At 48.0% G+C, this 19,683-nt stretch overlaps 2 protein-coding genes across 2 annotated transcripts; one reads left to right on the top strand and one right to left on the bottom strand.

Moving 5' to 3' along the window:
* Nucleotides 1-3,969: 3,969 nt before the first annotated feature.
* Nucleotides 3,970-17,305, bottom strand: NFS1 (NFS1 cysteine desulfurase). The gene is made up of 13 exons (XM_051803321.1): nucleotides 17,154-17,305; nucleotides 16,988-17,055; nucleotides 16,146-16,262; nucleotides 14,841-14,924; nucleotides 14,032-14,184; nucleotides 13,810-13,903; nucleotides 11,176-11,310; nucleotides 9,639-9,796; nucleotides 8,167-8,272; nucleotides 7,928-8,009; nucleotides 6,429-6,512; nucleotides 6,218-6,307; nucleotides 3,970-5,731 (listed from the first exon to the last, which is right to left on the bottom strand). The coding sequence occupies exons 1-13, from the start codon at nucleotides 17,263-17,265 to the stop codon at nucleotides 5,668-5,670; spliced, it is 1,347 nt and encodes a 448-aa protein (XP_051659281.1). The 5' UTR covers nucleotides 17,266-17,305; the 3' UTR covers nucleotides 3,970-5,667.
* A 10-nt stretch (nucleotides 17,306-17,315) lies between these two features.
* Nucleotides 17,316-19,592, top strand: ROMO1 (reactive oxygen species modulator 1). The gene is made up of 3 exons (XM_051803327.1): nucleotides 17,316-17,373; nucleotides 17,784-17,914; nucleotides 19,401-19,592. Exons 2-3 carry the CDS (start codon nucleotides 17,784-17,786, stop codon nucleotides 19,507-19,509), a joined length of 240 nt encoding a protein of 79 aa, XP_051659287.1. The 5' UTR covers nucleotides 17,316-17,373; the 3' UTR covers nucleotides 19,510-19,592.
* Nucleotides 19,593-19,683: the final 91 nt, after the last annotated feature.

Below are 19,683 nucleotides of genomic sequence, written 5' to 3'. Positions count from 1 at the left end.
GTGTTTTTCCTTGGCCTGACTGAACTCAGCCCCGATAACCAGGCCGTGCCCTGAGCTGAGGGACCCCGGGCGCTCCAGCACTGAGGACACGGGCACGGCCGCACCGGCCATTCCCGATGGAAAACCCCCCTGCGGAGTCCTCTGTAAGAAACGGACACAAATAAACCACTGCCTCCCTTTGTAGCAGATTTGGGGGCTCAACAAGTCTGTTAACTTTGTCGTTTTTCACCTCTCAACAGAAAGCAGGGCCGGACTGTGATGGGTGTGCTCTCCCAAGGCAGAGGGGTCCGGCCTGGGGCTGCTCAGCACCACGATAACCCCCTGCTCCAGCATTTGTTTCCCTGTATATTCCCTCTTTCTACTCCCAAATTCTACTTTACTACCCTCATCCCCTCCCAAGAAACAGCCCACACTCACTTATGTCCTCCCTATTATCCCCAGTTTTACAGATTTTGTATTCTATTTGGTATTTATGGTGATAGTGAGGGGTGGCAGAAGCACCTGCAGCTCAGGGCAGCTCCCCTGCAGCAGGGAGAAGGTTTGGGTAACAAAAGGGCAATGCTGGAAGGTCCCAGGTCAGAAGGAAACTAGGACTTTTCAGCTTTTGGGGAATGTGATGAGTCACCATGTTACTTTTTGTTGCTCAAATAAGGTCTGGTGGAGAGACTTGTGATGTTTACTGTGTGGACCATCAAAAATAAACCAGGACCGAACTCCAAAATCCTCAGTGGGCCTCCAGACTGTGTCTGCACAGCTTCCATGAAGGCACAGTGAAGAGCAAATCCTGCTGCCCTGGACAGCTGCTGCAGCCCAGCACATGTCCTTGCACCTCCAGGGTCCTGCTCTGTGCTGCACCTTGGAGCAAAGTCTTGAACAGATGCCTGTGACAGACTATACCAGCAAGTGTCCAACTATACCAGCAAGTGTCCAACTGCCTTCTCAGCCATACCCAAATTTTCATGGGGAAAGAATGCCCAGTTCACTCAAGATTAACAGAAGCAGATTTGTTGAAAGTGGATGAGAGGGAACAAAATCCTGGACTGGTATTACTACTAGTATTAGTATTAGGAGCGTGCCGAGTGGCCAGGAGTACCAAAGAAGAGTCAGAAGCACGATGCAGTTGGTTACCAACAGCAGGAGGAAGGTGTCTGTGGAAAGCAAAGGTTAAAGGACAGGGATCATGAGTAACCATGTCCAATGTGATGCCTGCAACATGCACGTGGGGGAAGGCAGGCAGACAAAAAATGCATTAGAAAAGGATAGGATTTGCCTTTATTAGGTACTAGGAGCACGCTAATTTATCTGTCTCCTCCATCTAAACCAAAGCTGAAGAAGGGTGTCAGGGATGCAACTAGGACAAGAAAATTTACACAGGACATTTTAAAGTAAAGCTCATAGATGCCTCCCAGGAATACTCTCTGCATTTCTCATCCCCATCTCTACTTAAAACCTGTCAGTCAGCTATGATGTGCCTTATTGATCCTGTGTAGTTACTGTTTAGAATCAAACACCTGGTTGGTTTTACTGTGCCTACTCAGCACAGAACCACTCTGATTGCTCATTAGTATGAGCTTTGCTTCTTATAAGAGCATCTTGTACCAGCCTTTTTTTATGACTGATTTGGACAGATCAGAGGAACATCAGCTGTCAGAGGGATCAGTCCTCCCAGCCACTCAGCTTGTCTGTTTTAAAAACTGGCATTTGCTTCCTTCCAGTGCAGGACCTTATTCAGCAGCCTGAAATTTCATCAAAGCTGTCCATAGTAGAGATCTCTTAGGGCAGCTTTTTGGGACTCAGCCTTGGCAAACTGTATCATTTCAAAGCACAGGGCACACATGTTAGCAGAAACAATTTGCCTGGAAACAGCTGGCCCATGAGTGACATCACAGCAGACAGAGAACTGCCAGCCAGTCCATCAGGCAGATGTAGTTCCCCAGGTCTTCCTTATTTCCCCTTTAAAAAATGGGGCTTACGTTTGCCATTTTGCAGTCACTGAAAACTTCACTGGACTGCCACAACTTTCAAACTGATGGATAGTGCTCAGCCACTTCCTTCAGGACCCACAGGCGCATCTCATCAGGTCCCATGGACTTCTGCACCTTCAGGTTCCTTGAATGGTCCTGATGTTCTCCTGCAGGAGTGGTTCTTCATTCTCCCAGTCCCTGCCTCTGCCTTCTGTGACTTGGGTGGTGTGGCTGGAGCACTTGCCAACGAAGACCAAAGCAAAAGTCTTTGAATATCTCAGCCTTTTCCATGTCCCAGTAAAACACCCCTCTTGTTTTGTTCTGGAGAGGACCACTTTTTCCCTACTCTTCATTTTATCAATGAGGTACCTATAGAAGCTTGTCTTATTGCCCTTGATTTAATCCCACCAGGGCTTTAGCTTTCCTAACCTGATTCCTGGCTGGTTGAACAATCTCTCTGTACTCCTCCCAGGCTAATTGTCCTCACTTCCACCTTCTGCATTCTTCCTTTTTGTGCCTGAGTTTGTCCAGGAGCTCCTTGTTCATCCGTTCAGGCCTCCTGGTGTTTCTGCCTGACTTCCACTTCGCTGGGATGCATCACTTCTGAGCTTGGAAGAGGTGATCCTTGAGTACCAACCAGCTTCCCTGGGCTCCTCTTCCCTCCAAGGCTTTATCCTACAGACTACCAAGCAGATCCCTGGAGTCCAAAGTCTGCTCTCCTGAAGTCCAGGGCATCCTCATTGCCCCAAGGATCTCAAACTCCTCCGTTTCATGGTCACTGCAGCCCAGGACTGTCCTTGTAGGCAAGAATAAGGTGGCATAGCCCCCGTCCTCCTTGGCTCCACTATCACTTGGAGAAGCAAGTTGTCATCAACACATTCCAGGAACCTCCTGGATTGCCTGTGCCCTGCTGAGTTGTCCCCCCAGTGTCAGGGTGGTTGAAGTCCCCCACGAGGACCAGGGCTTGTGAACATGACAACGTTCCTATTTGTCTGTAGAGGGCCTTGTTGGCTCAGTCTTCCTGGTCAGGTGGCCTGTACCAGACTCCCACCTGTCCCTGATAGCTGATGTCACCCTTTAATCCTGACTCCTAAGCTCTTTAGTCAGCTCCTCATCCATCCCCAGGTGGAGCTCCATGCACTCCAGCTGGTCAGACACAGAGGGCAACGGTGCTTCCTCTTCTCCCCTGCCTGTCCTTCCTGAAGAGCCTGCATGCTTCCATCCCAACCCTCCAGTCACAGGAGCCACCCCACCACATCTCCCTGTTGCTAATAAGATCACAGCCCTGCAGGCACGTGCACGGCTCTAACTCCTCTTGTTTATTCCCTAGGGGATGTTCCTCTGCGCAGACATTTAAGTTGCCTCCCCTTCCCACCCCCATGAGGCCGCTGGAATTCCCTTGTGCCACCCTTCAGCTGCTCTGTGACCTGGGACCCCTCTCCAGGCTCTGGGCATATCTCACTGCCACTGGCATCAAACTGGTAAGAATGGGATGGACTGAGGATCCCATCCTCCAAAGGCTTTAACTGCACTCAGTGGGGTGCAACTGGGTGTTCATCCTTGCCATTACTTCTTTCTGTCATGGAGAAAAGTATCTCCACTACACATTTTTCCTCATCTTGTCCTATAAACATTTTCAAACAAACATTTGTTACCACTATGAATGAGTTTCCCAAACCTTTACATGTAGAATTTATATTTTAGATCTTAGCACATAAGTGGTCAGAATCTGCAAGATTTGGGGCTCTCTTTTCTCAAAATAATCACAGTTTAAGCTATTTGAGTTTTAAAAAAAATTAGCCCTGATCAGGCACAGAGTTTGAGAAGAATGACTCTTCAAAAGTCAAATGTAATCTTGATGACAGCGAACTTCCATCAGTGTTTGCAGAAAGTCAGGAGTTTATCTTTCCCTGTTCCCCAATGAAAGCTGCAATTTAGCAACTTACTGGTGGTGCTGCAAGGTTCACCCAGAAAGGCGGATCCGAAAAGACTGACAGTAGCCAACTTTAAGTCTTACCTATAATTTTTTATCATTCTTGAAAGACAAAGAACATTTCATAAACATACAGTTCTAAAACATGCTGGGAAAGCGTTATCACATGCTTAATCCAGAAAATATATATGGCCCAAGGATAAAACAGAGCCCATACAACACTGCTAAAACCTACTTATGCATACGGTATTTTAAAAATGTTGTGATGAAATATAAGGTGCCAGCACTACAACAGTAAAACTGCTAAACCTAATAATTTCAAATAGAACAACTGAGGATTAGCTTTCCATTACAAACAACTAAATCTGTCCTTAGTAACAAAAAAATGCACAAGCTTCTGTAACACAATCCACCTTGTGAGACTCAGCTTTGGCTTTTACACGACACAGTTGATCCTCGAGGTAGATTCCATCCCAAAGAGAAGTTACTGTCTATGGGTATATCAAATTCAGCAGCTAACACAGCATCCATCATCAGCACAACTCATTGGAGAGCTGTCTGCTTATGCACTGAAAGAAAGGCACTTTGTCATACAGGCTTCAGTTTCCTACTGGAAAGATCACCAAAGGTAAGAAAGGAGAAACACTGCTATGAATTAATCTCCTCAAACCCTTTTTAACAGACACCTCCCCCAGCATGTGCAGGGAATGGTTTCCCATGCCAGTCTTCAGTCAGGCAGTACAGTCTGTGAGACAGAGAAACTCCAAAGCCATCTGTTCTTATCTCCAGACAAAATATACAGGCTCAGCTGGGCACAACTCCCTGCACTGACAGAAGCCAAGGGCCCACAGGCAAACCAAGTAACATCAAAGGTCTCATGACAAGGGGAGAAAAAAAACAACAAAAACCCCACAAAACTCAGACTTCAGACATTGCACCGTGTCTGCTCTCCCCACCACCTCCACCACTGGTGCTCCCACCAAACTGGTGCTGCCACCGAAGCTGACAGATCCTGCCCATCCCCTCCCCCAGTCAGGTCAGAATTCTTCCTTTACTTAGGTAAAATTGCATGGGAAAAAACCAATGGAGGGGACAGCAAAGTGCATCATGATTGCATCATAAACTCTGGAACACAGAAGGATCTTTTGGATTAATGTACACACACACAAAAAAAAGATAAAACCCAGGAAAAAGAGCCAAAAATACTCAATTTCAGAAAAAAATTGTTCTTAACTGCACATAAAACTTATCTGTGAAGGCACATAGCCACACTGAGACATCCCTTTCCTCTAGAGATGCCAAGCATCTTCCTATCTAGAGCTTACAGCAGTACAAGACAAAGAGAGGCAAAGCCCAACTGCTGTGCAGGACACCCACCTCAACCACTGCAAACTGGCACCAGGTCTGCGCTGCAAACACAACAACGACTTGAGATGAGTTACACTGAGAAGCAACAACCTCGTGCCAGGATTACATTGGCCCAAGAGGAACCTGCTGATTTAATCTTCTCAGAAAATACATTTCCAAATAAATTGCATTTTAGCATAAACTTCTGTGTGTCAATGGGAATGCAATGGGTGTTGGATCAGCCTGCCTTTCTCCATGATAAAGACTAGTTTCATTTTTGGCTTCTTAGACTTTGTGATCAGAAAACACAGTTCTCCCATCAAATTGCAAGTGTCAGAAAACAGAAGTGCTGCATAATTTGCTCAAGAATGTACAGAAAAATACATTTTAATCCACATCTAGTCCATGGATAGTGATGTTTTCTCAGTGCTGAGTCCACTTAATGCTTTTGAGGTCAATTCCATCCTGCACCATTTCCCAGAGGGGGCTGTAAAGAAAGGAGAAAAATAAGGGCTACCTAAAATGCACAGAACATCATCAACAACAATAACCAGACAATTTGATCAATAACACAAGAAATCAGGAGGTATCTCTTTGCCCAGACTGAGCCCTCACATTTTCACTGTCAGATGAGTCACGACTCTTCCCGTTGCACCAGAATAAACCAACTTTTACATTAACTCAGTAATACCATCTCTGCATTAGAACCTTCTAGGTACTGCCCTACATGCTTGCCCTACTTGTATTCTTTCTCTGACAAAGGCAGGATCTGTGAAAAGGTTTGATTTCAGGTTTGTTTCCTTAAAAATGAGTCTCTACTGTTAAAATCAGGCCCATCACGCACTCTGGGGACACTGCTGATTTACAGAAACACCACCAGATTTTTGAAGCAGACCATTACTTTGAACTAAATCCAACTCTTCCCATGATTATGACCCCTAAGAAGTCCTTGTGTCCAGTAAGGATGGCTCACCTCATTTCCCTCAGCCTCTTCACGTGCTGTATGCACTTCTGCACTGTATAATCCACTTCTTCTTCTGTAGTGAAGCGACCAATGCCAAACCTAAACCAAAGGAAAACCATTAAGGACCAGAATAGTGTGCATGTGGAGGGGTGGAACAAATCCACCACCGACCTTTATCAGAAGAGAAGAACATGTGGAAACATCAGGGCAGAGCACACACCTTATGGACGAGTGAGCCAAGTCTTCGTCTGTTCCGATCGCCCGCAGAACATAGGAAGGCTCCAGAGAGGCTGAGGTGCAAGCACTGGGAAAGGGAAGGCAGGGAAATGTCACACTTCTGTTCACAGGCAGGTGCTACACTGAAGTAACACTGCACTAATCTCCTCCAACAAAGAACAGGTCGCTTACAGATGTTTCTTATGACTATGACTCTTTACAACAACCTGTATCAGCTTCCCCAGCCTCTTAGAAACCACCATGAATGCAGGCAAGAAAAGTGATATTTCTATTGATGAAGAAAAAAGAATAGAAGGGGCAGGCATTAAAGGGAAATGGGGGTAATAAATTAGGAGCATAAGGTAAGGAGAGAGAACACAGATAACGCAGCAAGAATGAACATAATGCCACACAGAGACATGGGGAATGCAGATTAGGAGGTAGCTGAAGTAAAGGCTGTGGAAAAAAAGACAAAGGAGCCAAGACAGAACTATCCAGAGAAGGTAACACACCGGGAACATAATGAAAAAGAAAGACTTCACAAGCTGCTGTTTGGCAGCAGAACAAATAAATGAAAAGCAGGGCACAGAGGAATCCAGAGCAAGATGATCCAGTTACAGCTGCCAGTAGAGAAAACTTTCACCTTGAAGCAGTAGGGAAAACTGGTTATGTCCTGGGACTCAGTTTTAACAGGTAGCCACATGCAGCACAAATCAGAGCTATTTACAGCTCCCTGGTGCACAGAGCAGAAACTCAGAAGAGATCTTCACGTGACACAAGTCAGACACAGTCATGTGAAGACTTGTTCTCCCTGTTCATCATGCCAACCTGTTTCTAATTAGGATATGCTGACTGCTTTGTTCTCAAAGGTGAGGGAAGGAAGGGGCATCCTCACACTCCATTCCTTTCATCATAAACATCAGGAGTGTCTTGGTAACAGAAATGTTACTCATCACTCCTGTAGTCAGCAGAGCTCCAGAAAAGCATGTGCAGTTTCCTTTCTGCTGCTGCATTTAACACAGGGACTGTGATCTGATTTAACTCAGATACTTGCCCAGCCTCAAGAGATTGCAGTTAAATCCTGCTGAAGGACAGAAGCTGCTCAAATGCTGGTGGCCTTTAGAATAACAGTACCACCAGTACAAGCCAAGGCTACTCAGATCACAGGTAACCAGTCTGCAAGGCTGGGGTTGGCAGGTACGAATTTGTAGCTTGGTTTTTGTGGGGTGGGGGTTGGAGTTTGTTTGGATTTTGTTTTAGTTTTGGTTTGGTTTTGTTTGTGGTTTTATTTGGTTTTTTTCTTTCAGGATGAGTAAATTTGACCTTCAGTAGAAATATGCCCCTTAAATACCACCTTAGAATGCAATCAGTGCCAGGCTGACTCATTAACTGAATATGCAAAAAAGGGGCACAGAAGAGACCACTCCTTAGTCTTTACCTCCATTAGCAGATGCTATTTTCTCTCCAAAACATACTGCTACCCTTCCCATACATTCCACCTACCTTCCTGAAGACAGAGCCACATCTTTCAGAGCCATCAGAAGACTCTCTCCTTCCACATATGCAAAAGATAAATTGATGCATCCTACATAAAAATAAATTAAATAGAAAAAAAATACATCAACTGACATCTCTGGCAAATCCTCCCCTGCATGGCAGGACCTGCATCATGTGTGGCTCAAGGGCATTCTTCAGGCACAGGCTCAGCCCCGAGGCCCCGGGCAGCTCGGAGGGCTCGTTACCTGGGTAGCGGTGCTCCCGGTCTCCGTTCATCACCACGTCGGGAACTTCACTCATTATTTTGGTCACCAGTCGTTCTGCCAGTTGTGAGATTCGCTTATGGTCATACTGACAGAGAAACCAGAGAAACCAGAGGAGACCCAAGTAAGAAAGTGTACATCCTGACCTCACTCAAACTGCTTCGTGTCACCAACTGTGAGCAGCCTTGAGTAACTGGGGTTGGCCAGACGGGAAAAATCACAGCTGAAACTTGAACTGACAAACTTTGCCTGCCCTGGTGACTGTTTCAAAAGAGAATAACCACCTGGCTCCTAGCTAGCTCAGTCTTCAAAGGGGTCACAAACCATGCAGAAAGATCTACATACACAAGCTGCCAAACTGCCTTTCATAAAAGCACAGAGTTGTGTTTAAAGACAAGTTAGGCAATGCACAATATGATGCATTTTGCACCACAAGAAAGGGCACCTATTATGGCAAGTGCTCCTTATTTCCCAGCTCTCCAACTGTACCAGAGACATGGACTCACAAACTACTGCGAGCTCAGCTTTTGCCAGCAGTAACCTGCACAGTGAACTGCCCACGTGCAGCGTCTTGTTCTACACTGAAAAATGAGGTCACTTGCACCAAGAGAGCAGGAAGGGATCAGCCCTGGCACACAGAACAGCCACAAGAACACGACACAATTCATGCTTGTTTGCACACTTGGAAAAGCTTTAGAAGAAAACCAGGCTATCAGTTGATTTAGAAATGCCAGGACTCAGCCAGGCAAAGAAGAGAATCCAGATCTGAGGCTCGTGCAGAATTTGGACTCTGCAGGCTCTCTAGCCTCAGTTTCCATAACCACCCAGCTCAGATTCAGATGGAATTCTGCCTGTCTCCTGGGAAGAAGCTTGATCCTACATGTGCAGATATCTGGCCCATGCATTCCACTGGCACTGTATTTAAGGATTTTTACATTCCAGCTGTAAGGAAGGCATTGGTGCCCACAAACCAACGCAGCAGCCCACAGAGGCTCAGACACCAGACCTAGCAAATAAACTTTACTGTCCAAGCTAGGAAAAAAGAAAATAAATTCTTTGTTGCAAAGCTCCAGAGAACTTGAACTTACATACACATAATAGGTACAGTAATGGACTAGGAAGGCTTATTTTTTCAATATACATTATAAACATGACTTACTCATTTCAGAGATGCTGCTAATACACGTGTGAAGTGAGTAAAAGCACATAAAGCTGTATTTTACTAAAACTGTCACCTTTTTTGTTTTTCAAGAAAAAAGAAACCTTAGAGAGAACTTCCAATTACCCAAAAACACCCTTGAAGTTGTCAAAACATTAAGTTCATTTAAAGTCAAAGCATGAGAAGCAAATTTAGTTCAGGCACATGGACACAAGAAGACCTAAGGAATCCAAGCCCTAAGCGGTGCTGTTATATTATCTTCTGGAACCCAGGACAAGAACCTTCTCACACATACCTCCATCTCCTGCTGTGCCACCTCACAGGCTGCTCCCAGCCCCACTGCCAGAGGGGTGGGCACAGTCCCAGAGCGCAGTCCCCTCTCCTGGCCTCCCCCACTCTGCAGGGGCTCCAGCCTGACGCGCGGTCGGCGGCGAACGTACAGAGCACCGACCCCTTGGAAACAAGGAAAGCTGGTTTACCATGTGCCCACAGCTCTGAAATTATGGACAGACAGGGACTCCCAGGTTTGGTCACATTCCTTATTTCCAAAGCAAACACACATTTGGACACTTAACTGGAGAAAAATGTAGTAAATGAGTACAGAATTGTATTATTTTCTAGAAAATGGTGTTTGTTCCCACTGCTCACGTTCAGGCTCCCAGAGCTTCAGCCACGGGAGCTCAGCTTTTCCACTGTGCTTCAGCCACCCAGGGACTCATCACTTCCCTTTCTTTCCACAATTCCCATGCACAGCTGAAGTTCATCCCCTTGCAATGAAGTTTTTATGTGCAGATATTTCATTCATTGATAAAGTTCCCTTATTGACTTCCAACTCCTTTCCCTGGATTACCAGGCCCACACCAGTCCCAGGAGTTCTCTCCCTTTCTTCTCATTAGGAAGACTCATCAGTGGTAGCAATTTGCAGTGGGCAGATGAGATGAGCCAGTTTTGACAGCCAGTCAATCTCACCCTCTCCTTGCCTAGAAACCCAATTTTCATGTCTTTGTGTGCCCTGGTACTCCTAATGAGTGACTGTCACACGGGAAGAAAAGCTGCAAATTACAACCATAATAAGTTGTGAAAATTTATGTCTGTCATTAGTCCAAAGCTACTGGTTGAGAACTTATTATCTCTGGACAAGGACTGTCTTCAGCTCTCAGGAGAGCTTGCACAGAAAAAAAAGACATCCTGCAAAATTTTGCCTTTAGTTTCTGAAGAGAGAGAATACAGCAAACCTGATTCCTGGCTCTCTACACCCACTGTCACAAACTAAATGGACTGTGACAGTAATAATACCTGGACTTTTAGTATTTGTGAGTCAACTAGAAAATCCACAGTTGGATTTTAAACCCCATTCTGCAAAGAAGATGCACAAATGGAGTTGTGGGAAAGAAGCCACTGGAAGCAGAAAACAACCAAAATCACTAAGAATTTAAACTTTCCAGTTATCTTTTGGTCTCCTCATTGCAAGTAACATTTGTGTCTGAACTTTGCTCTAAAACCCAGTGATTTCAGTTCAACCATTTCAGCATCAGTTCTGCCTCACACCAAGCTCCTGACAAGGCACTGCTCCAATGCTGCCACCATTAGACACCACAGTTCCTTCTTCGGTGAAACCACCCCAACCCATCAGCCCTGGAGATCCACTGGCTGCAGCTCTAAGCTGGCGGCAGTGCCTGAGCTGCTCCAGAGCCCATCCAACACCAGCCTTAGAACAGTTTTCTATAGCTTAAGTAACTGTCACCATGACAAACAGCTTCGACTGCACACCTTGTGCAGTTAGCTTAAGTTAGGCATGGAAACAATTCCCTATAGAGCACTTCAGTGAGTACCTTTTGGCCCATAAATTTTATGGCCACTGATGCTCATCAGATCAATTTTCATGTCGTTGACATCCATAGGAATTTTACCAATTGCTTGTGCAGCATCCGTGTGGAAGAAAACCTTCCGCTCCCGGCAGATCTCACCTGTAACAAAGACACCAAGGCAAACCCACGTTACCCTGTCTGATTGCCATGATCCCAAGGATTCCAACAATGGATCTAAAGCACCAGTGAATCTAAACCAACAGGAGGGACCAGTTCTGAGGTGACAAAGGAAGAAATGGGGACTGTGATGTTTCTTTTACAGTGAAGTGGCTAAAGCTGTGCAGGGGCCACTGTAGCTGATGCTTTGGTACAGGTTTATGCAGGCAAGACTGTGGTGAATTGCTTCAGCTGAGAAGTTAAAAAGTCTACTGCTGTTAAGAAGTGAGATTGTTTCCAAACTCACACCTACCAAGTTTAAGAACAAATGGTTGCATGAGACATCTAAGTTTCCACATAGAGATGACTCCACAGTTGGACAGAATTGGTTTTTTCTTAATTCTTTTTCTTCTCAACACCAGTCCAGTACAAGCTAGCTTTACTTTCACATTTATATTTGCCAAGTATTTTTATGCCCTTTCCTCTACTCTCCAAGTTTTGCAACACTCAGCCTTGAAAATGTTCTCAGAATTGTCACTAGTCCTCACATATGGTCATTATTACCACCTCAGCCTGTCACCAATGTTTTCACATCCAGACCTAAAATACACTGAGGAACAAAATAACACATTGTTCATGGGCAGTGAACTTCAATATTATTTACTTCTGTCATCAAAAACATCACAACTCATCTTCCCCAGAAGCCACACCTAGCACAGCTGCACCCCAGACCTCTCCTCTGCACAGGAGGTTCAACACGATCCTTTTTACAGGGTAAGTTGTCCTCCTGTGTTTCAGCAGATCAGCAATATCAGGCTCCAGGCCTCACACTAACAGGGCCTCAGGTTCCCTCTGCAAGGCCCAGGCCTGGCCTGTGGGACCTGCTACCAAGGTGTTGTGAGAACATCCCGTGGGAACTGCAGCTGGCACCAGCCATCCCTGGTGTTTTAGCATGGGACAGCAATGGCCTTGACAATGTAAGCACAGCAGGAAAACAAGAGTCCTCAGGCCTATACACAATTCACTGATGGTCAAAGGGTTGTCAAGGAAGAAAGAGAACCTTGAAAAGCCTTGGGGGAAATGCTGCTTTGAGCTTAATGAAGAAAAAAATAAATGCAGCAGCTACAAGAGGAAAACCAGCTGCACAAGATATCTGGCACAGCCTGAGAAAACAATACCCTATACAGTACGAACCCCAGGGCAGAGCCACAGCCAAGATACTGTCCAGAAACAGAAACATCTTGAATATGAAGGTGTGCTGGTTTTGGTAGAGTTAGCTTTCTTCAGAGTGGCTGGGATGGGGCTGTGTTTTGTGCTGAAAACAAGGTCAATAATATAGTGATGTTGTTACTGCTGAGCAGGGCCTACACAGAGCCAAGGTCTTCTCTGCTTCTCATACTGCCACACTGGAGAGGCAGCTGGGGGGATGTGGGAGGGGACACAGCCAAGGACCCAAACTGACCCCAAGAGATATTCCAGACCATATGCATCAGTATATAAAGCTGGGGGGAAGAAGGAGGAAGGGGGGGACATTTAGAGTGATGGTGTTTCTCTTCCCAAGTCACTGTTACATGGGATGAGGCTCTCCTGGAGGTGCTGAACACCTGCCCAACTGTGGGAAGCAGGGAATTAATTCTTTGTTTTGCTTTGCTTGTGTGATGGCTTTTGCTTTCCCTATTACACTGTCCTTATCTCAACCCATGAGTTCTCTGGCCTTTACCCTTCTAATCCTATCTAGAATGAGTGAGCAGCTGCTGGGGCTTGGGGGCTGCCTGGAGTTAAACCAGGACAGAAGGGGGGGTGTATGTTTTGTCACTGTCATGGGGAAACCTCATCACCAACTCACCGTGGCATCCAGGCTGGGCAGGCACCTGTTCACCCTCCCTGCTCCAACAACCCTGGTTCTCCAGGGTCTCCCTTCAACTGCTCCGAGGTCCCTGTCACTCCATCTGCCTGCTCAGAGCCTGGTTCACCCTCTCCCTGCCTCCTGTTCCAGAAACCTGGCTCTTCAGCAGCCTTTTGGCCTCCAAACCAACGGTTCATGACTGTGTATGGCAATACGGGGGGAGGGTGGGGATCACCACCCTCTCCCACCTGAAATCCTACACATTTCTCCTCTTAAACACTACAAGTGCTCAATAAACTGTTATAGTACACAGACTTAATCTGGCCAGTTATTCTGTGCAATTTTTTCATCCATCATACATTTCAGAATGAAACTAGAAACACTGCAGTTGATCTGTTCAAGGCTATAATTGCTGTAGTGCTCACTGTAAAAGCAGTGAATTTCATTCTCATTTCCCTTTTAAAATCAGTTTTTATTTGGGACAGCAGATTTATTTATTTACATTATATTTTTCTTTTTAAATACTTAAATTATTATTTATTCCTTAAGTATATTACACCTAATCTTTTGCATCAGTACCACTTGGGGATGAAATTATCAACTAAAATGAAGCAGAAGCAACTTCAGCTGGCATCTGAAAGCTACACAGTACTTACCAATGTCGTGAATTGGCTGCTTTACTCCTATTTCATTATTCACAGTCATTACAGAAACCAAACTTGTGTCTGGCTGGAATGCAGCCTCCAGCTCCTGGTGAAAGATTCAGAGGGACAGAAGTTGTGACTAACAGGTCACAAAGGACACAAGGTCCTCTTAAGCATCAATTTGAAGGAAAAACAACTTCTATTTTCAGTTTCTGTCTGTCAGTAACAACTTACCTTCAAATCTATGAGCCCATTGTTTTTAACAGGTAGATAGGTGATCCGAAAACCTTCTGTCTCCAAGGAACGACAGGAATCCAACACACACTTGTGCTCTGTTTGTGTAGTAATTATGTGCTTTTTCCTGGATTTATAGAACCTTGCAACACCCTGTCAGGCACAATCCGTGAACAAGAAATTGGCCATTAGACCACTGAAGAAAGCCATGACTGGAAACAAGAAATCAATACTTTGATATCATTCATTTCAATCTTTCCTGTCTGACTCAAAGTCATGAATGTAAAAGGTACTGACACATAATCCACACTATGTCTCCACCAGCACCCATTTTTCAAAGCAACTCGTTTCTCAAAAAACCTGTGACAATGTTAACTGACAGAAGTTACAGATGTCATTAATCAAAATACTTTTTAAAAAACATTTTATGTGGAGTCACATACACTGACAAGTCTGAACAACCACATACTAAGGGTTAAAACACAACCCAGTCTTCATCAGAAAAAAGTTCCTAATCAGCATGTCCACTGTATTTCACGATAAAGATTTTAATTACATAAGGAGAAATGTTGTATTTGGTGCATGTAAGATAAACATTGAATATTTTACACTCAAAAACACATCCTGTGCACTAAAAAATTCCATGTATTTCCTCCAAGTTGTAGCAGAGGATCACAAGGAGTAAATCCAGGAATGCAAATATTTGCTACCTACTCCAACATATTAACATTTAAACTGTTCAAAGATGCATACAGTTCTTAAGAGCATAATTTTAACATCATAAATAACTATCAGTATAAACCTTTTACCTTAATTGCCATATTATTAGATTCTGTTGCACCACTGGTAAATATAATTTCCCGTGAATCAGCTCCTATTAAATCTGCAACTTGCTGTTTAAAAAGAAATATAATGTCGATTTGTTAAGAAAATATACAGTGAATCCACCACAGCAAAATACAAGCAAAATGTTTTCAAGAAAAGCCCCTCGAGCCTCAAAGGGATTACAGCTGGTCATTACAGAAGTAGTATTAAGGAGTAGCCTGTCATAAAAGAGATAAAAAGTAGACAAAAGCCCATTACACAATACTTAAAAAAAAATTACAAAGACCCACACTAAGATTAGGAGAATGATAAAATATGGAGTAGCCCAATCACTGCAGCATCACGCTTGTGACCCCAGGAAACCAAAATTCCTGAGGTATCTTTGTCTAAAGTTTTGGGTTCTGCCACTTCAGCTGCTCTAATCTCACTGTTAGGGCAAGTGCTGGGACGGGACAACCCCGGATGTACGGACACAGTGGGAATGAGAGGCTCTGGGAAAGGGGTCGGAGGTTTGGGCTGAGGCAGGTGGAGCAGGAGCCAGCAGTGCCCTGGCAGCCCCAAAGGCCAGCCCTGTCCTGGGGGGCATCAGGCCCAGCAGGGTGAGGGGGGTCTGTCCTGCTCTGGGGCAGCCTCAAGTCCTGGGGCAGGTTGAGGGGCCTCCATATGTGGATATAAGGCCATTAAAGAGCACATGCAGAGGAGGCTACAAAGATGGTGAAGGGCCTTGAGGGGCCATGAGGAGCAGCAGAGGGCACTTGGCTTGTTCAGCTGGAGGAGACTGAGATCAGACCTCCCTGGGGTTCTGCAGCTTCCCCACGAGCAGCAGCGGAGGGGCAGCACCGACCTCTGCTCTGTGACCACTGAGAGGGCCTGAGGGAACGGCTGGAGCTGTGCCAGGGCAGGCTCAGGTTGGATCTCAGGAAAAGGTTCCTCGCCCTGAGGGTGGTTGGGCACTGAACAGGCTCCCCAGGGCAGTGGGCACGGCCCCAAGGCTGCCAGAGCTCCAGGAGGGTTTGGACAATGCTCTCAGGGACAGGGTGTGACTCTTGGGGATGGTCCTGTGCAGGGCCAGGAGTTGGACTCAATGATCCTCGTGGGTCCCTTCCAACTCCAGATATTCTGTGATTCTATTTTTTCTTGAAAGAAATCTACTAAAGCAAAGCCAAGAAGAAGCTGATAAATCCAGCCCACAGAGAACAGGCTTTTTTCCTTCATTGTTTTTGATGTTCTTTTGACATTGAATGTCCTTGCCAGCAGGAAAAACCATGACTGTGAAGATGAAGACTCACCCTCCTCGCCTTCTCCATGGCAGCCTCGCTCTCCCAGCCATAGGCGTGGGTCCTGGAGTGGGGGTTGCCATAGTAGGCTGTCAGGTATGGGAGCATGCTGTCCAGGACTCTGGGATCCTGCAGGACACAAAACACCCAGCCTTAGAAACAGAGAAGGAAAAGCATCTCTGTCCCCTCTAGACATGCCCCCCTACTGCAGGATCAGCACTTCTGTCGCAGTGTCTTGCTTTAGCTCAGGCCAGATCTCAAAAACGTGAGGTTATTACACGTTATGGACAACACCAGTGTCTGGCAATTGTGTTCTGTGCCCCTGATCTGCACTGAGGCGATCACAGAACGGGATCATCTGAGCAAACAGAACCACAGACTGCTCGGAAGGCTCATCTTGTTCCGCCCTCCTGCCGTGGGCACGGGCAGCTTCCCCCAGGCCAGGGCATTCCAAGTCCCATCCAACACGGCCTTTCTTCTGAGCAGAAGAAATACAAGGTCTTAAAGTGTCAAGAGAAATGGCAGGCTGGTATTTTGGTTGAATTAACCTCCTGCTGCCGCTCGCAGCCGCCGCCACTCCCGCAGGGTCGGTGTGAGCCCCGCCGCGCTCCCGCCCCGCCCGCGCCCGGGGCTGCCGGCGGAGCTCCGGCCTCGGGGGCGCCCGGACTGCCCCGTGGCCCCGGGCACGGCCGGTGTGGGGGCACGGCCGGTATGCGGGTACAGTCGGTGTCCCCGTGCCGGGCACGGCCAGTGTCCGATGTCGCTGTTCCCCGCAGCCCGGGACACAGGCGAGCGCTCGGGAAGAGCCGTGAGCGCGGGCCCCGCTCGCTGCCCGAGCTCGGCGCGGACCGTACCAGCGGGGTGGTGGCCTGCACGTCCATGTAGAGCGGCCGCAGGGCGCCGTCGCCATCGCCGGTTCGCCCTGAGGGGAGAAGAGCGGAGGGAGCTGCTGTCAGGGACGGGCGGGAGCGGCGGGGCCGCCCCTGCGCCGACAGCGGGTCTACCTGACCGCGGCCTTACCCGGTCCCGGTCCCTCTGCCTGTGTCTGTGTCTGTGCCTGTCCCGGTGCCGTCCGGAGCCGCCGCGGGGCGCGGCCGCTCCCCAGCCCCGCCAGACGCCGCCACAGCAGCATGGCGGGCGGGCGCGCGCATGGGCGGGGCCGCGCACGGGGCCGCCCGTTCCGGTCCGTCAGGAGCGCGCCGGAAGCGGGGCCGGGCGGAGCGCGGAGCGGCCCAGCGAGGTACCGGGGCGCTGAGGGGAGCCCCGCCGGGCCCACGGGCCACCCCCGCGCTCCTGGCCCGGCGGGGAGCGGCCACCGCCGCTCCCGGGGCGCCCCCGCCCCGAGCCCCCGCCCTGGCCTCGGGTTCCGGGCGGGCGGGTTCACTGTGCCCCCGGGGCCGGGCCGCGGGCGCTGCTCGCGGGGGGACGGCACAGGGGAGGCCCCGGGACAGCCCCGCGGCGCTCGCAGGAGCTGGTTGGGGGCGAAGCGGGGCCGTCAGTCCCTGCCCGGCCTTCCTGCACGGCGGGCGGGGAGTCAGGCCCGGGGGCCGGCACAGCGCTGCAGCTCCGGGCCCGGGCCGGCCCGCGGTGGGTGTGGAGGCCCGTTGCACAAAGCAGTAAAGCCTGCGGGTTTTGTCCTTTCTTTTCTAGATGCCTGTGACCGTGGGCCCGTACGGGCAGTCGCAGCCCAGCTGCTTCGACAGAATAAAGATGGGTTTCATGATGGGCTTTGCCGTGGGCATGGCTGCAGGGGCGCTGTTCGGCACGTTCTCCTGCCTCAGGTACGCCGAGGAAATGCTGCCACAGGCGGATGGTGACAGGGCGACAGCCAGAGCGAAATGGTGCTGCTGGGGGGCTGGGAAGGGATCGGGCCTGGGCCTGTGCTGTCCGTGGGTGGAAGTTTGTCAGGGTCTCCAGACTGGCCACACTGATCAGCCCTGGCATCCACCAGGCGAGTCTGGCCCTGGCAGAGTGTCACCTCTGGGTCACCCCTATGCCAGGAGGTTGCAGTTCCACAGACCTTTTCCTACCACCTGTTGGGAAGCTGAGGCTGTGGAGGATCAGCTCTGGGGGGAGCTGGATGAATGGTGTGTGCAGCCCTCTCCTCGCCCTGAAGCTTCCCAAGGTGCTCTGCAGGCTCCCAGTGTCTGCACTGTGGTCACTTTGCACGGGGGCAGTTACTGACCCCAGGTATGAGCTCAGGAGTGTGGGCAGAGCGTGGCTGGCACTGGCACAGCCCCACTGTGCATCAGAGAGGGACAACATTCCACCTTCCCTGGGGCTCACCAGCATGGAAACACCACACTCACTGCTCTGGGTTCACTCTGGCACTGCTGACTGGCTTTGCACATCACCTGTGAGAAGGAACCACTGCAGTCAGCTCTTTCATACTTTGCACAACTCCTTCTGTTCCAGGGTTTTCACCTGTGATTAAACACAGGACGAAAAGGCATGAAGTCTAATCCAGTGGAAGTTTGATGTTTTTCTGATCTGAGTTCCCAGAGGGTATTTCTAAGTGTCACAATGCTGGCAGAAAATACAGATTTTGGGGATTTAGAAGAAGCAGTTATAGTGGTTCTGCTGTACCATTTCTGAGGGAAAATCTCATGTTTTAAGAATCAAGTGCATGAAATTCTTTAGACCCTAAAGTCACTGCAGTGCTTAAAAGCCAAATATTACAAGAGCTTCTTGAGACAGAACAATTCTTTTTGTTTCAGTCAGACCTCAGGTAGGTGAGAACTGGAGACCAGAAACACCTCTGGACACTTTTACGCCTTTCAGGTGTCTCTCATATTAAAAACACAATCAGTAGTAAATAGGAAGTTAATTTTAAGTTGGTGGCATTAAAGGCACTGCCATTGCATCCAGACAGGATGGCAATACAATAGTTCAGACAACTCTTTTTGTTCTCTTGCAAGTCAAAAACTTGGACAGCACAATTTTTTTTTCTCCCAGATTAAGGGTATTTGGGGCACTAAGATGCAAAGCTGTTCTTGCTGTGGCATGGCAGGAGGGTTCCACTGCAGGAAAAAATACACATGGGCCATGGGTGAGGGTCACTCAGGAGCCCCTACAGTAGCTGAAGCAGTAGCTCAAGCACAGGGCACCACAAACAGTGTCGGGGGTAGGAGAGGTACCACTGCACAGATTTGGGCTGATTTAGCTCATTTGTAACCATGAGCTGGTTGTCTCCCATGTTTTCTGCTGCTTGTCTGTGACGTGTCAGGTTTCAGCTTCTGTATAATTCCCTGGTTTTCTTTGTCTCAGGATTGGCATGAGAGGACGAGAGCTGATGGGTGGAGTTGGCAAAACGATGATGCAAAGCGGTGGGACGTTTGGGACATTCATGGCCATTGGTATGGGGATACGCTGCTAGCCTCCAGTTTGGGATGTATCCCAGAGTGCCCCTGCCCAGCCATTCCTCCTCTGTACCATAATAAAATCTTTAGATACCTGGAAGTGAGAGCTCTTCATGAAACAGCAAAGCCCCACCCTCCGTGCTCTGCTATTCTAAACATGCTTTTTACTAAATTTCTACTTTCCTCTCATC

The sequence above is a fragment of the Manacus candei genome, unplaced genomic scaffold, assembly GCF_025592945.1.
Source record: "Manacus candei isolate 608988 ecotype Guabito, Panama unplaced genomic scaffold, ASM2559294v1 h1tg000057l, whole genome shotgun sequence".
NCBI classification, from domain to species: Eukaryota; Metazoa; Chordata; class Aves; order Passeriformes; family Pipridae; genus Manacus; species Manacus candei.
The sequence above is the reverse complement of the archived record's forward strand: the minus strand, read 5'-3'. Positions and strand labels throughout refer to the sequence as shown.